This window comes from Podarcis cretensis (genome assembly GCF_951804945.1).
Source record: "Podarcis cretensis genome assembly, chromosome: 6".
NCBI classification, from domain to species: Eukaryota; Metazoa; Chordata; class Lepidosauria; order Squamata; family Lacertidae; genus Podarcis; species Podarcis cretensis.
Window position 1 is genome coordinate 66,943,684 of NC_137175.1, and position 12,089 is coordinate 66,955,772.

Below are 12,089 nucleotides of genomic sequence, written 5' to 3' on the forward strand. Positions count from 1 at the left end.
AACCTCCCTAGCAAGGATGAGCAGACTTTGGACTGCAAGATCTGCTCTATCTATTGGAAATTATGACATCTACCAGTAGACCTCTTGCCCATCCCTGCTCTAGGGCACAATTGGTAGCCATTATGTGAAGGATGGTTGGATATCATAAGCCACAGACTGATGAGGAAGCCACAATGATGTTTAATGTATTGTATCTCTTGCATTATGGGACGCAGGTGGCGCTGTGGGTTAAAGCCTCAGCGCCTAGGACTTGCCGATCGAAAGGTCAGCGGTTCGAATCCCTGCGGCGGGGTGCGCTCCCGCTGCTCGGTCCCAGCGCCTGCCAACCTAGCAGTTCGAAAGCACCTCCGGGTGCAAGTAGATAAATAGGGACCGCTTACCAGTGGGAAGGTAAACGGCGTTTCCGTGTGCGGCTCTGGCTCGCCAGAGCAGCGATGTCACGCTGGCCACGTGACCCGGAAGTGTCTCCGGACAGCGCTGGCCCCTGGCCTCTTAAATGAGATGGGCGCACAACCCCAGAGTCTGTCAAGACTGGCCCGTACGGGCAGGGGTACCTTTACCTTTACCTTATCTCTTGCATTATTAGAGTTCAATTGTTTTTATGTGGTAGGCTAACAAGTGAAGCCTTTGATGTAGTTTGCTTTCTTTTCTTTGTTAAGTTTAAATTATTTACTTACACTCAGTTTAATAAACAGAAGGGGGGGAAACAAAACAGATAAATCTGTAAAAGGGGTTGGGGAGGTGGGAATCAGATATCCAGATCTAAAAACAAAGAACAAATTTCCATACCAGAATCAAGTAGAACAAATGGAAGTCATAAATTTCCAAGTAATACAAATGGGTTTACGTTATCGTGAACCTTGTTGCCACAATAAATTACAAAGACACTCTATTTTTCCACCAAAAAATGTTATCTGGCTGGTTTCCTTTTCCACTTCTCCCCATATTTGTGAACTTAACCATACAGACAACATCCCAAACCTTAATTAACTATTAAAAGTTAGTTTCTTCATTATCTTCCAGTTATAACAGTTGATCATTTTGGCACCCATCAATGAACTGTCAAAAACTTTCTCAGCACCCAGAAACAATATTTTTTTACTTGATAATATGATTGATATGTAACACTTCACGAATGTTTGAAGATAATTTGCATTCTTTAATAAATCTGGTCTGATCATCTCCAGTGTATTTATTTGTTGTATTTAATCTATTTGCAAGGATGGTGCTCCACAATTTAAAATCCTGATTCAATAATGCTATAGGACAATATGGCTGGAATTAGCTGGCTGTGTTTATGTATAACCACCATTCTTGCCAATTCCCATGTTCTGAGGAGTATATAACTTGAAATAATTTCATTCAGTATCTCCCATAAGAGATGTTCAAGTTTATTCAGGAATATCTATAATCCTCAACTGTAAAGGCACCTGGATCAGGGGCATTATTATTTTGTAACTCATTGATTTCCCCAGTTCAGGGATAGTTAAAGAGGCTTTTCAATATTGGGTCAAGTTTGGCATGGTACAAAGGCCTGAATAACATATTTCTCAGGACGATCAGATATATAAAGTTTCTGAAAAGAAAGAGAGAGATTCATTTGCAATGTCATTAGATCTTGTTACACTTTCATTCCTGTTGTTCTTGAGTCACAATACCAGGTTATTATATGGCTTCTGCAGTTGCCCTGCTCATCTTATTCCCAATCCTGTGATCTGCTACCTTCCCACATATGTTTTAGATGTACTATATATGGGGTCAAAGCCAGAAAAAACTAGCTTGTAGGCAAATAGAGCAAGGACTCATGCTATATAAGATCTTGATACACTGTGGTTATAAGCTGGGTAATTACTGTTGGTCACATATCCTGTGGGGAACAAATGGAATTTGGGGGTGGGGTGGGCAAAAGCTAATGATTACTGATCTCCTATTCCGATCATAATTTTAAACAGGCAATGCAAATCTATGTTTTGTAATCCAATGATCTTCCTTATCTGCACTGATGCAGAAAAATCCATTGGTTCAAAAATAAAACCAGCCTCTTAAAAGCCTATATATAGGCTGGCTTGAGTTTTTGAGAGATGCTAGTATGACATCACGCTGATGGCTTCTGGCAGGGCATCCATGTTTTTGGTGGTGGATGTAAATCTGATTTTGAATAACTGAAGTATTCAAATACAAATATTAATTATTTAATGCAAGCCTTTTAATGAATGCTGTCCTTGACAAACAATGCCATGATGTCATTGTATTTCCACTTGAACTTTATACAACTTACAAATATATATGCATTTTTGTTCTTTTTTAAATACTTTGGTTATCCTGTACTCAGTGATACTTATTTAACTGCTCTCCCTCCCTTTTGTTTTGCTTTTACATCCCAGAATCCAGATTTCTGCAGTCTCTGGATGAAGATAATATGACAAAACAACCAGGGGTTTGCCTATTCTTTCTCTCTCGTTACAAATAAGTACTATCAAATGTATATGAAAATCTAGTCAAGGAGCAAGAAATAAGATTAGGATTTTCTTCTTCCAACATATATGCTATTGTATAATGACAGTGTATGCCATTTGTTTGCCATGTCAATTGAGATCAATGATGATTAGTGGGTACAAAATGTTCTCTCTGCTTTGCACTCAGAAATGAATTTCTAGTCTGCAACAGTAATTGGAATTAGAATTTGCTACTTATATTAGTAGTTCTTATATTAGTAGTTCAGAATCATCTTCAGACTGTTGATGGGTAAGTTCCCCCCGGCCCCCAGCACTGTAATTGTTTTTCTGAGCTTTCATGAACTCTAAGAGGGAGGGATTGTTGTTTTGTACTGAGAATTCTTTGAAAAGGTTTGGGGTGTTGGCTTACCAGAGAATGGAGCCTCCATTCTGAACATAGCCTCCGACATAGTATCACCTCAGGACATTTCAGGAAATGTAAATGGAAGCTCCTGACCAATGCAGAGCATCACTGTTGCCCACCACTTGTTGTGCCGCCACTGAAACTTTACTTCCTTCTCTCAGACTAGGAGCTGCCAAGAGCAGACCCGCCAAGTGTCCTTATTTTCCAGGGACAGTCCTGGATTTACAGAAGCCATCTTGGTTTCTGATTTGATCCCGGAATATCCTTTTTTGCTTAGGACATCTCTATTTTCATTGGAGAAATGTTGGAGCTATGCAACCCCCAAGCAAAGGACATAGCTATACAGCAGGCTTCCTCAATCTCAGCCCTCCAGATGTTCTGAGACTATAATTCCCATCCTCCCTGACCACTGGTCCTGCTAGCTAGGGATCATGGGAGTTGTAGGCCAAAAACATCGGGAGGGCCAAGGTTGAGGAACCCTGCTATACAGCCTTTAGAAGACATCTGAAGGCAGCCCTGTATAGGGAGGCTTTTTTTACTGTTTAGTGTTTTATTATGTTTTTATATGTTGGGAGCTGTCCAGAGTGGCTGGGGCAACCCTGTCAGATGGGTAGGGTATTATTATTATTATTATTATTATTATTATTATTATTAAATAGGACATCCCTGTTTTTATTGGAGAAATATTGTAGGGTATGGAAGAGCATCCTGGTTTTATGCATGAAGTGAAGCCCACAGTGCAGTTTGAAACTCAATAAAAGACTTGGGAATCTGTTGCGCAGGAACAATCTGATCACCATTCTCCCTTCCTATTAAGAGAATTGTTTTGTGAACATATTGCCAGAAAGCAAAGAGAAATGAAGCTGGAGAATCGGTGCCCCTGTGAAGAAACAAAGCATACCATTAATGCATTATTGATGTTGTCTTGATGTACAGAACCTGCGCTGGATGGCCCCTGAAGTATTCACACAGTGTACTCGCTACACTATAAAGGCCGATGTTTTCAGCTATGCCTTGTGTCTCTGGGAACTGTTAACAGGGGAAATTCCATTTGCTCACCTCAAACCAGGTAAGATGCACAGCAAGCGAGCATCAAGATTGCTTCTTTCTGGTGCACAACAAAGAAGCTGCTTTGTATAACACTAACTCAGCTTTTAGTCAAATGTGTATTTGTTTTAATTTTGCATCGTGGGCTTTCAGTTTCCACATAGAACTGTAAAGCCGGTGTTTTGCAGTCAGCCACAGTACGCTGAAATCAATGTTTCGTCAAGGAAAAAGAATTATGCAGGCAACTTAAGAGTCTGTACTAGCTTTTACCCTAAGGTGCTTTCTCCAAACTAAGCTTATCAGATGTCTGAGGTGTTTCAAGCTTACTAGAATGTTAATATATATTTTTATGCATGCATCGCTGAAAATGTACTGCAAAACAAGGAGATCAACGCTTTGCCATCAAAGCAACATAGCCGTTGTGAGCAAAGGTGCCCTGATCACCCAGTGTGACATCATAGCCAGATCGTCTTGACCCAGTGTGACATCACAGCCATTCACTCTACACTGGGAAACCTTTAGAGCCAAAACTGTGCATTAAATGAGCTACCAAATGCAGCAGAAAACTGCTCCAGTTTCTAATGAATGCCGGTTCAGAATGTACTTGAACTTCATTTTTTAAATGGCCCTTAAATCTACATATAAATGGGGCTGTTTGCTGGGGGTTGAGAGTTCTTTTGCTGTTTCAGTTATAGCTGGATGCTGTCAGGTTCAGGTGTTTGACTTGGCCAACTGCACTTCATCACAGAGACTAGATGTTCCACACACCCACTGAACCTGGGGGGGAAACATGGGGAAAGTGGTCTAATATGAAAATGCTGCAAGTCGGCTCCCTGGAGCTGACTTGCAGAGGGACATAGCAGAAAAGGCGTGGGAAGGAGAGTTCCAGAGGAATCCAAAAGTGTCTCCTTCCCTCTGCCCAGCAGCCTCCTCCTATTGAAAGTTTTATCAGGTTCGTGCTTGTTGTTATTTACAGTCAAGTACTTTAACAGGGCCAGGCACTTTCTAAACACCGAGAAGCTTGCAGTCTAGAGAATTCCCCTGAACTTTCCTGTTCTAAGCATGACTCCATTGATTCTCACTAATTAGCTTCACTTGTCTTGTGCAACAGCCATTCATTCCATTTTCCCATTTGAGACAGCCAGGGTGCTTAGCTTTTCAAAGTCATTATTCCTCTGATGCATTTAAAGTTATATATTTATTGACCCTATTTGCTCGTTCTTGGTTGGTGGAAAGCCGGAGAAAATTCTCCTCTTCCCAAATACTCCAGAGATCTTATTAAAACAAGATTCACATCTCTTCTGCCACTTATGGAATTATGATCATTTTACTAGTTCAATGCTTTTTGCTTTCTCTCCCTACACCTTTTAAAAAAACCCACATACTATTTTCTTTTATTGGTGTCTTTACTGGGTATTGTATCATTAATACATTTTTGTTTGCAGGAATTTCTGCATCCTTAAGCTTTTTCTTTTTCTTATTCTAGTTTCTATCATTTCTTTTACTGATTTGTTGAAGATAAAATGTTGTCACAATCTGATTTCAGAATTTGATTTCCCACGTTTTTATAAGCATTTGCCCTTCATGAAATAAATGTCAAGCTTTTAGATTACCGTACTTTTCTGTGTATAAGACTTTTTTCCTTTAAAAATCATGCTAAAAAGTGGGGGTCTTCTTATACAGGGGTAGTGCATAGGGTGGACGTTTGATTGGTTGCTGCCATGGCTGTCAGCAGCTATTGTGCATGTTATTGTTTGGTGCATCAATGGCTGCTGCTCCAGTAGTTGGGCAGGTGATTGGCAGCTTCTGGCAGCAATGGGACAGACGGGAGGCGGATTTTGTGACTTGTGTGGGTGACCGATTTTTGGCAATCCCCCTTCCCAGCTGAACAACTCTGGGCAATCCTCCAAAAAGAAGCTCAACAACTCTGTTCCATCTCCCCCCATTTTCTTAAATTTCAGTCCCACAAAATAGGGGGCGTCTTATAGGTGGGGATGTCTTATAGACAGAAAAGTACGGTAGTCTTCTTGTTTTTTTTATTTTGTTTCTACAGTTTACAATAACATTTCCCACCCCACCCCTAAAAATTCAAGTATCTGCTCTAGAGTGATACAGTTGCCAGAACATTTTTCTTGTAGTTCCATAGCTCGGCTTTCCACAAGCTAAGCACAGACATTTTCTCTGAAGGTGTTCTGACCTAGCCTTCCCATCTGGGGCAAAATGTGCTGATCCTAAAAATCCAGTGGAGAAGGCTTTATATTTGACTTTTCTCTCTTCCCACCTCTACATGCTTTTCAAAATATTTTTATCCACCTCCTATGATTTCTTCTCACATTTTCCTTTCATACTCAGGTTGAACTTTATTTCTGCCTTCCTGCTAGTTTCTTCCATCCCTCCCCCCTAATCTTTTTGCATTCGTTTCTTCCTCCTTGTCCTCTTCTTTTCTATTCCCAGTTTGTATAATCATTGCAATGTAATAACATTTTATCTCACTTTCTAATTTACTTGAATACCTCTTCAGGCCTTTTAGAGGAGGGAGACATTCCTTCCCTCTTCCCCTGCTGAACACCTGTCTCCCGGCCTCATTTAGTCAACTTAGAAAGAGTTGCTGGTGCTGGCATTAGCAGGGCTAGTGGGCATGGCGAGCAAGCAAGGAGGCACTGGGCAGACTGTAGCACTAAGGCCCACCTGAAAGTGCCTCAAGGCCCATCAGTGGGGCCCATGTAATTGTTTGTGAATCACAGGAATAGGCATTCAGCTTAAGAGACAATCCCAGGCACCTTCGCATGATACCAGGATGTTCTAAGGCTCCCTTTATGTGAAGCTCTGCAAGATCTGAGTGTACCCTGCCCCAGACTCAAGCTAGGTTCTGTGTCCAGGTGAAAACCAAGAGTGGCCCCCTCAGAGGGTAGGTCATTACCTGGTCTGGACCCTGTCTCATATCCTTCCCTGTGAATTTCTCTTGTTTGCCAGCTGTCAAATCCAGAACAGACACACCCTTCCCAAGCTGACCAGGATATCCCATAATTTCAGAAGCTATCCTGGCTTCTGATTGGATCATTGGATGTCCCAATTTTTGGTCCAGTGTTCTGGCATGAATCAGCTGATTTGTGCCAGAGCACTGGACCAAAAGACACTCATATTTTTGTTTCATGCTCTTGCAAGAGTCAGCTGGATCCTACAAGAACTTGGGATTGAAAAATGAGCATCCCAGTTCTGATCAGTAGGATGTTGGAGGGTATATAGATGCAGGATTCCAATTATTAAACATTTCATGACTCTTCTGAAAGCTTCCCAAAGCAAAGGGAAACTGTACTTTCGCTTCTTACAGATATAAATGCATAAGATTTGCAGAAAGCTAAGATTAACCACAAAGCACCTTTTGACCCCAGATGTTAACATAACAATCTTTTAAAAAGAAATGCAGCTTGGCTGGAGTGCTGAACCACGATGAATTTTTCAACTTTTAAAAATAATACAGGGAGCCAGATGGGAAGGTGGAAAACAAGCACATTAGAAAGAAAAGAAGAGTGAATAGGCCATGTAGCTGAGAAACTGTTTAGGTTTTATAATGCAGGCATAATTGAAATAAAAAGGTAACAACCCATTACTTAAGCACTAAGTGCCAACCAATTAGACTACAGCAATAGTGTTTATCAATCAGAGGCAGCCCACGTTGGGTAGTTAAAGATCTGCCGTGAAGATGAATTACACATAATGACTAGTCTAAATCTGAGAGATTAAACCATTTGGGAACGTCGGAGTAGCTTCCTTTTAAAATGGGCATTACTATGTGGCTGTAAAAAGGTCATTTGGTTCTTGGAGAGACCACAGGGGCATAGACTATGGCCATGCAAGTGTCCAGAACCCTCTTTAGATTTCTTACATTATCTGTAATAGTTGCATGGCAAAACCCACTTGAGTAGTTGTATGATGAATAGAAATACTGAAACTAACAGAAAAGTTTAGATTCCAGTTAAACCAGGCACCTCAAACGTGGATGCATGATTTGCAGCTCAGGACTTGTGCATAAGTTAATGTTTAGGTCCTTTGCTACTGTACCAGACGGTAAGTATATATTTATCGCTGGATAGCTGCAGCCTTACCTATTAAGACCTACTAGATACAATTCACTATGATTAATTGGTCATCTACCAGGGACTAACTGCAGCCTACCCATCTCATAACATGGTAACAGATGGCAAGAATACCAAGTTAAACGTAGCGTACATACAAAATTTAAATGTGTACCAGCCTGAGTTTGATGCTATCATTCCGAAATCTCATGCTGATTGGAGAAATTACTGTGGCATAGTTTCATCAATGAGTGAATAACTGAGAGAAGCGGAAGAAAGGGGAGTCTCTACAAACATCACTCATTTGAAGGAATATTCACTAAATCAGATAATATATACCTGGATTAAACTCTTCATCCATTTGTTCCTCTTGTTAAGAGATGTTGACTTCCTACCAGGTTCATAAGTGATTCTACAGAGTGCAAATAAAAGGCCACTGCAGGAGTAACGCCCATAAAAATTGGTTGAAAACAGTGCTACTGACTGAGGACTGACTTTAATTGTTGGCTTCTTTTCCTTCACCTGCATTTTTGGAGGGACAATAATTCCTCCTCCTTGTCATTTTCTTATTTACAGCGGCTGCAGCAGCAGACATGGCCTACCATCACATCAGGCCTCCAATAGGCTACTCAATTCCCAAGCCGATCTCATCATTGTTAATGAGGGGCTGGAATGCATGTCCTGAGGTAAGTGGCCCCATTTCTTAATTTTCCAAGCAATATATGCCACTGTTCCTTGATGAAGAATAGAAAGCAGAATTGCCTACTCATTTAAACATCGGACACCTGAGGCCTAGATCCATCGCTTTGATTTTCAGTTTCTTTCATGAAAGGATATAGAAACTGTAGTGTTAATCTGTTTTCTGCTGATATTTCCTTGCAGGCGTACATACAAAAAGAAAACACGGGGGTGGGATCACAGATGGTTTTGTTAATGTTGTGCCCAAATGAAGATTTGACTGTTGGACCTACTAAATATGATTCCTAGTCACTGGCTTTGTCCAGAGAGAGTAGTGCTTTTATGGATGACCAGCAAATTATTGACATGCTAGTTACCCAAAGCTGGACACCCGCCATGCTGTGATGATCACTACTCATGACAATTGTCACAACTGGGTTTGGGCATTGGGGCAATCTTAGTCTTTGATGGAAGGGAAGTTGTTGTCTCTGTCTCTCCTCACAATGCTGAGGTATCCTATTAAAGGAATCTGGTGTTTCCTATGCCCTTATGCCCAGTCAGGGGCCAGGGCAAATGGAACACCCTCAGATGGCAATTCCTGCAGGGGTCACCCTATTTGATGTAAGTCTTAGGAAGCCCTGATCTGGGATTGACCTGTGGCATCACTTCCGGCAGGCGGGCCAGAAGTAATTAATTGCCCCATGCGCAAGCCAAACCTCTTTCATCCATATTCAATAAAGTTGTGGCCTGTTTCGATCCAAAATCAGTCTACATTGTCCTTCGATTGTCTTGGGGGTTGGGGACAGAGGAGCCCAGTGCCTTGGCCTGCAGTACTTCCTGTCTATAATCTGATATTATAGTACAGAGCTGTCATTTGCACTGGCTTGTACACTTCAGTTTCAACCAGCAGGGCTGGTTTGGTTTAGGCATTCTTCAATAGGATGGCACCAAGCTACTGCTACGGTTGTCACTTTTTTTCTGGCCCTCCTCCTGTGTCTGTTCCATACCCAGAATTTTAGCAGGTGAAGCTTTTTCTGCAACTGATCTCCATGCCAGGAAAACTCATCTGCTAAATTTCTGTCCATCAGGCTATGAAGTCAAAGGAGGAAGTCCAGCAAAGAAAAAGAAAAAGGTTAGTAACCTAGATATGGAGTGACCTGTCATACAACACACTGATTTAGCCAGAAGTGAGAAAGTAGCCCAGATTAGCCCAGCTGTCAGTCGGATTCTCTTCTTTCTGTACAGTCTGTGAAATACCACTGCCATTTCCCTTCTGGCTTCTCCTTGACTTCATCTCTGTGCAGCCTACTCCTCCTTCCCTTGGAAAACAGAAATGCTAAACCCAGATGATAATATATCAGCTTCTGCAAGAGATCAGTCGTAGATTGTTGATATGGTAATAAGATATTTATTTTCCAAAACCTTAATAATAATCAAGAGCCTTTCAGATCTGTTTAAAGCCTTTTGTTACTGCTGGATATCTGGGTACTCTTTAGTTGATTATTTTCATATTTATTTTATTTCTTGGTGGGGCAACTAGAAGAGATAGCTCCACCTATTGTTTAAAAACCATTAAAACTATCTCTGCATAAAAGAGCAAATCTGGCATGCCACGTCAAGAGACATACGTTGTTTTTCTACTCTGGTTTTTCACTTTCGATTATTTTTAAAACTCCATATTTTAATTAACAGATATTAGAAATTAAAACAACCTTCACGATATCAGGGTGCCATGGTTAGAACAGTTGTGCCGTCTTGGCAACAGGCAATCTAGATGACAAGGGAAATAATAAGGGAAGAGACTATCTTCCTTCCCAGACTGGCCCAGCCTAGCTGACAAATATCAGGTAAAAGGGAGGGGACCGGAGCTTGCCGAAAGAAAAGAAAAAAACACAAGCAAACTTTTAAAATAAATATTTAAAATAAGTAGATTAGATGCATGTTCCATACCCTTCCATTGCCCTTTCCTTAATCCCAGCAGGCTTGCAGAAGAGAGAGAAAAACTACTCATAGCTCAGTAAGGCTCACTCCCCACGTTCAGATCAAGTGCCAAAGAACCAGTTTCCCCCATAGTTAGAGTGGTGTGATGGTTGTAGTGTTGGGTTAGAATCTGGGAGACTGTGGTTCACATCCCTGCTTAGCCACAAAGCCTACTGGGTGGGTGACCTTGGGCCTGTCACCCGCTCTCAGCCTAACTTATGTCACAGAGATTAATGTGGAGAGGGGGAGAACCATGTATGCCGCCTTGAGCTCCTTGAAGGAAAATTGGGATACAAATGTAATACGGATATAAAGAGTTTATGCTGGTAAACAAGCCAGTCAGTTGTTCCCAATATTTCTCCCCCATCACCACCACCATTTTGTGACTGGATATGGCATGTTGCTGGTGCACAAGCCATAAGCACCAGAAATGCTTCTTCCGTGATGGAAACTAGCCAGTCCCAGTTCAAAGTGTGAGACAGGCCTCCTTTCCTGCTCCTGTTCTGGCCACAGAAGGAACAGACTAAGGAGCCAGCTGTTTGCTCAGCTTCCACATCATCATATACTCTCTCTCTCTCTCTCACACACACACACACACACAGAGAGAGAGAGAGAGAGAGAGAGAGAGAGAGAGAGAGAGAGCCAGGAACAGAAGCTCATCTTTGAAGATGCTGTAAGCAATTCCCCAGAAGGGTTCTTACAGGATATTGTTGCTTTCTGCCTTCTTAAAAGGCTCAGTGGTGCTTCACTTGACCACACTGGGTCCTGCAACTGTGTCTTTTTTTAATTTTAAAAAAATCAGCTCTAAAAATACGGAAGGATAATATAAAAAAACACTGGTCTGCAGTGGCACGGTAATGTTATCTGGATGTTATCTAGGTTCTTCATAAAAAGTGAGTGAACAGAAGGCAGCCATTCCAGAGAACCTAGGGGCATGTGTGGAAGCAACCTTAGTAATATACTATCAAAATATTTCACTATTTCTTATAGTCACACATATTATAAAGACCAACAATCCTGCTTGGTTGGTAGAGGAGAATTTTAATGGAGAAATATCCCTAAGCTGAGGATGCACAGATGTCTTATTGCAGATTCATATTCATCTAGGCAGTGGGGTGAAGAATTAACATATTGAGCAACAGTCTCTGCAAATTTGGGTTTGCCCCTCAAGTTTTGATCTATAACAGTATTTAGCAGGGGGATAGGCTTTTGAAAACCCTTTGTCCGTTTCTACATAGAGCAAAACGATACCTCTATCAAATTCTACCCTCCTAAAAGGTATATATAGTGACTCTATATCTAATCCATTTTATTAAAAATGCATACATAAAAAGTAACACTGTCATTGTGCAGCCCCCATTGGAGGAACTGTCGTGCTGCATCACAATCTTGATTTGCATGAAGTCAGAGCTCGCACCCTCCATTGGATAATTTGTCTTATCGCAAGCC

General features: G+C 41.3%; 1 protein-coding gene across 1 annotated transcript in view; it reads left to right on the forward strand.

The window, feature by feature from the left end:
- LOC307219355 (serine/threonine-protein kinase TNNI3K) overlaps positions 1-12,089 on the forward strand; it is a 139,914-nt gene that overhangs the window by 92,979 nt on the left and 34,846 nt on the right. The window contains exons 20-22 of the mRNA XM_079982482.1: positions 2,385-2,437; positions 3,796-3,928; positions 8,559-8,668. Of these exons, the coding sequence (XP_079838608.1) occupies positions 2,385-2,437; positions 3,796-3,928; positions 8,559-8,668 (296 nt within the window). The remainder of the gene's footprint in view (positions 1-2,384; positions 2,438-3,795; positions 3,929-8,558; positions 8,669-12,089) is intronic.